The sequence below is a fragment of the Olea europaea genome, unplaced genomic scaffold, assembly GCF_002742605.1.
Source record: "Olea europaea var. sylvestris unplaced genomic scaffold, O_europaea_v1 scaffold2910, whole genome shotgun sequence".
In the NCBI taxonomy this organism is placed as follows: Eukaryota; Viridiplantae; Streptophyta; class Magnoliopsida; order Lamiales; family Oleaceae; genus Olea; species Olea europaea.
The window spans coordinates 55789-60249 of NW_019247672.1; the positions used below are offsets into that span (position 1 = coordinate 55789).

The 4461-nt window shown below is 33.0% G+C and overlaps 1 protein-coding gene across 1 annotated transcript; it reads left to right on the top strand.

Moving 5' to 3' along the window:
* The first annotated feature begins 2131 nt into the window (after positions 1–2131).
* LOC111384427 (pirin-like protein) lies at positions 2132–4394 on the top strand. Its single transcript, XM_023008700.1, has 6 exons — positions 2132–2341; positions 2463–2512; positions 2617–2655; positions 2753–2781; positions 3293–3459; positions 3810–4394. Exons 1-6 carry the CDS (start codon positions 2241–2243, stop codon positions 4315–4317), a joined length of 894 nt encoding a protein of 297 aa, XP_022864468.1. The 5' UTR covers positions 2132–2240; the 3' UTR covers positions 4318–4394.
* The last annotated feature ends 67 nt before the right edge of the window (positions 4395–4461 follow it).

A 4461-nucleotide genomic window follows, 5' to 3' on the forward strand; every position in this document is an offset into this window, starting at 1 on the left:
CCACACAAAACACCACTTTCGCACACTATGGTCATATATCTACTTCGCAATTTGCTACCGCCAGATTCGCCACCATAGCCACCTCCACAATACCGTCACCACACAAACACCATCATCTCCACCACATGAAACACCACTTCGCGCACTCTGTGATTCACTCCTTCTAGGGTGAAATGGATCGAGGGTGTCTGATGGGGTTGGGCAACAACGACGAGTGGTGATGACGAAAAGGTGAGAAGTTTGAGATTGCCGAAGGCGACAGGTTGCATAGTGAGAGAATGGAGAGAGGCAACGGTTAGTGTAGAGAGAGAATGGATAAATGTAGAGGGAGATAGGAGAGTGAGAATTAATTAGGGTTTATGATGTGTATATATTGGAGTATATATATTTAGTAAAAATATTGAGCAAAATAAAATTTTCGATTTTTGAACAATAATACTGGATTTTTAAAGTAGGTTATGTTGTAATTTCCACTTCTTCAAAATACTATTTAAAACTTTTTAATTTTTCAAATAATAGGTATCAAACATGGCCTAAATAGGCTTAATATACTTTTAATTCATTGTTTCTAGGTATTTATAAACTAGGATTGAAAAAAATGTTGGGTAGCTTAATTCAAAAGATTACGAAAGATCAATCTTGACATTGTTCAGAATATGTCTTATCCTCTTCAAATTGAATTTGAATGAATGATGAGATGTTCACAGGATTACACAAGCGGACTTGAGATTGAAATCTCCAATTTTAGACTCGATTTTTATTGTTTATACCCTTGCAATTAAAGATCAAAAAATTTTCTTAACTAATTATGATTTGATTGAAGCAAATTAGGTCAAATAGTTCGACATTTTTTTTAATGATTACAGACCTATTCGACGCCAATATTGGATAGCAATGATCAACTTATATTTATGACTAAAAAAAATTCTAACAAAATATCAAAACTATTCAACTTCAATGAAAAATGTTAATGGCAAGAAATTATTGAGATTATTAACTGGCAATACTTAACACTATAATTTTATCACATTTAACTTTAGGACTCTCAATTTCCTGTTTTCATTTTTAGTTTTCCACATACGTAATATTGCATCATGTCTCGTTATTCCTAATTAAATCAAATTTTACATCCTCAAAGGCATTGGCACATTGCATCCATCTGTATTTATGGCTTCGAAAAAGTCAAAGTCCAACACGTTTATTACAAATTATACAGCAATTTTCAAGTTTAATATAGTACATCCCATGAATATTTTATTTGACTTGATTATATTAGCCAACCACTGTCGTTTTGACGTTTTGTCATGCTTTTGTATGAATGACGAACTCTTAAATGTAAGGACCCACAAATCATTTATAGCCCACTAAGGTGACATTATAATAAGATTTATACTAAAATTTTGATAAAATATATGATTGAAAATTTTTGAATCTCATGAAATATATAATTAAAATTGATTTTGATTAAAATTAAAATTACTATAAAACAGGGCTAAATTTGATCGAGTTGCACCATGTCTGCAATTACTTGAAACTAAACTCGAATTTCAATGTTTATTATAGTGGAATAGTTGAACGATCGAATCAAGATTTGTTGTCTCAAATTTTATTTTATTTTTTAGTAAAATTTTAATGCATTCTCATCAAATGGAAAGACCTTAAGTTGTAATGGGTCGAAAAATGTGATAATTTACATTAGTAGAGTTTTGCTTGGTGATCAACTTTAATATTATAGATTATATTGTGTGAATTGACAATTTTTTATACATTGATTTTAATAATATTCTTTCCAATCAATCGTCAGACTTCATACCAAATGAATGACCGAATTGACAAGTATCACGTCTTTATTGGAGTGGACAGGTGCCCCCCTAGACGTCACTTGTCAATTCGATCAAAAATTAGGTAAGACATTTGGTACAAGTAGATTAATTCGTCATTGAAATAACTTAATTAAAAAACAATTGCGTGATAAGGAGAAGCTGAAAGCATCACCATGATGGTATGCTGACGTTGTATGTCCAAAGAAAAAGTGCCTGGATCTCAAGGAAGCAACCATGTGGGTACCCGCCCTTTCCCTATTTGACCGTTCACTATTTTCTGATTTTCCATTCCGCTCTCTTCCTATATAAACACCACAAAAAAATCCTTCAAATTTCAGCCCACCATCCATATTTTAATTTCAGTTTACTCAAGAAACCAAGGAAAAAGCCAAAGAAACAAAAATATCAAGAAAGAACATGTCCAACGTTATCAAAGAACCTCGTACTGTTGTCAGAAAGTTTCTGGCCAGGCCTCAACGTGAAGGAGTTGGAGCTACCGTTAGAAGAAGCATCGGAAGGTACTTATTTATTATTCGTGCTTATAAGTAACTTATTTTAGCTGCTTATTATCTTAGCCGTTGAACATACATATGAAGACTTAATAAGAGGGAAATTTTATGCTTTTCGGATTTTTTTCAGGTTTGAGCTGAAATATTTTGATCCTTTTCTTGTTTTGGATGAATTTTCAGGTGGGTATCTTTGTTTTTGTGTCTTTTTTTGAATGAAAATGACATTACAGACTTACAGTTCTTGCTTTTAGTGAATCCATTTAAATTTTTTTTGGCTTTTACAGTGTCTGGGCCCGCTGGATTTCCTGATCATCCACATAGAGGTTTGATTCATAAACCATTTAGATTTACTTAAATCAGATGGTTAAGAGTTAATTGGATTATGCATCTAACTTGATTATTTCTTCTTTTGTTTCACAGGATTTGAAACAGTCACCTACATGTTGCAGGTATAGCCACATTGGTGATTTCTTGGCCACTCTTGAAATATTTCCAACGTTTAAACCCTTAAAAATTGAACTTATTTATTAACTGTTCTCAACGTGTTGTAATTGCGGATCCTACAAAATATTTTGGATAAACGACAATTTTTGAACAGAGCTAAAATAATCCTTTTTTTTATTTTTTATTTTTTTGTTTTATGGAGAACAGTCAACTGGATGTGATTGTGCAGATTAAAGAAAACAACATATATTTTTCTTTATGCTAAAAACAATTATAATGTTAACATGCTATAATCATGTCCATATGGCTTTCAGCCGCCTTACTTTTGGTCAAGCTTCTACAGGGAAAAGGGGAAAAAAATATTTATAACAAAAAATTAAAGTTAAAAAACCAGTAAAATCTGGCCTGCTCAGACTTACATAATGCTATTCGCACTTACTAAATACACAACTTAAACTTTTAGACGAGATGATTAATTACTTTGTAGCTTCTTATTAAGAAATTGCCTATTAACAGGGAGCAGTGACACATGAAGACTTTGAGGGACACAAAGGGACAATAGAAGCTGGTGATTTGCAATGGATGACTGCTGGAAGAGGAATAGTTCACTCAGAAATGCCTGCTGGCCAGGGAACTCAAAAGGGCTTGCAGTTGTGGATAAATCTCTCCTCCAAACATAAAATGTAAGTTTAATCACGTCGTTTGAGAAAATTTAAGTATAATCATGCGAGTCTAAAAGTTTGAGTTACACTTTTACATAAATACCTAATACTTGCACAACTATTTGATGGCCATTATTTGGCAAAAACAAAGTTTTGAATAGTGAATTTTAGAAGAATGTGTGGTTAAAAAATAGGAAAATGTTTTGAATTTACGTGCAAAATATTTTATTGTGTGAATGTATGATTGAAAATGAATATGTAGAATAAAGAGTTTTGAAATAATGGTTGTCTAACATGAGCTTAATAACCAAGTGATGAAGAGATTCGATCAGTACTATGTACTAAAGACGTGCTCATCTTTTATCTAACAGGATCGAACCAAGGTATCAAGAAATAACAAGCAAGGACGTATCAGAAGCTGCAAAAGATGGGATCAAGGTCAGGATAATAGCAGGAGAAGCATTGGGAATAAAGTCACCAGTTTACACTAGGACCCCAACTATGTACCTAGATTTCACTCTGAATCCAGGGTCTCATATGCAGCAACCTATACCAGTATCTTGGAATGCATTTGTGTACATATTGGAAGGGGAGGGTATATTTGGAAACCCAAGATCTTCGCCGATAACAGCTCATCATCTTCTTCTTCTTGACGGCTCGGGCGATGGCCTTGAGGCATGGAATAAGTCCTCTAAGTCCCTCAGATTCATCTTGGTTGGAGGTGAACCACTGGGTGAACCTGTTGTGCAGTTTGGACCTTTTGTGATGAACAGTCAAGAAGAAATTGACCAAACTGTTGAAGATTATGAAAATTGCACTAATGGATTTGAGAAAGCTAGGCACTGGAAATCTGAATCCACCAGTGTTTTTGGTTACTAGATTAATTGATGAAACTAAGCATTGTTGTCAATAAATTTGTAGTCGGTGTATGAAACTTTGTATTCACCGTTTGCTTACTATATATATATATATATATTTTTTTTTTTTTTTTTATTTAAATTTTTTTTTTTTTTTTTTTGACAC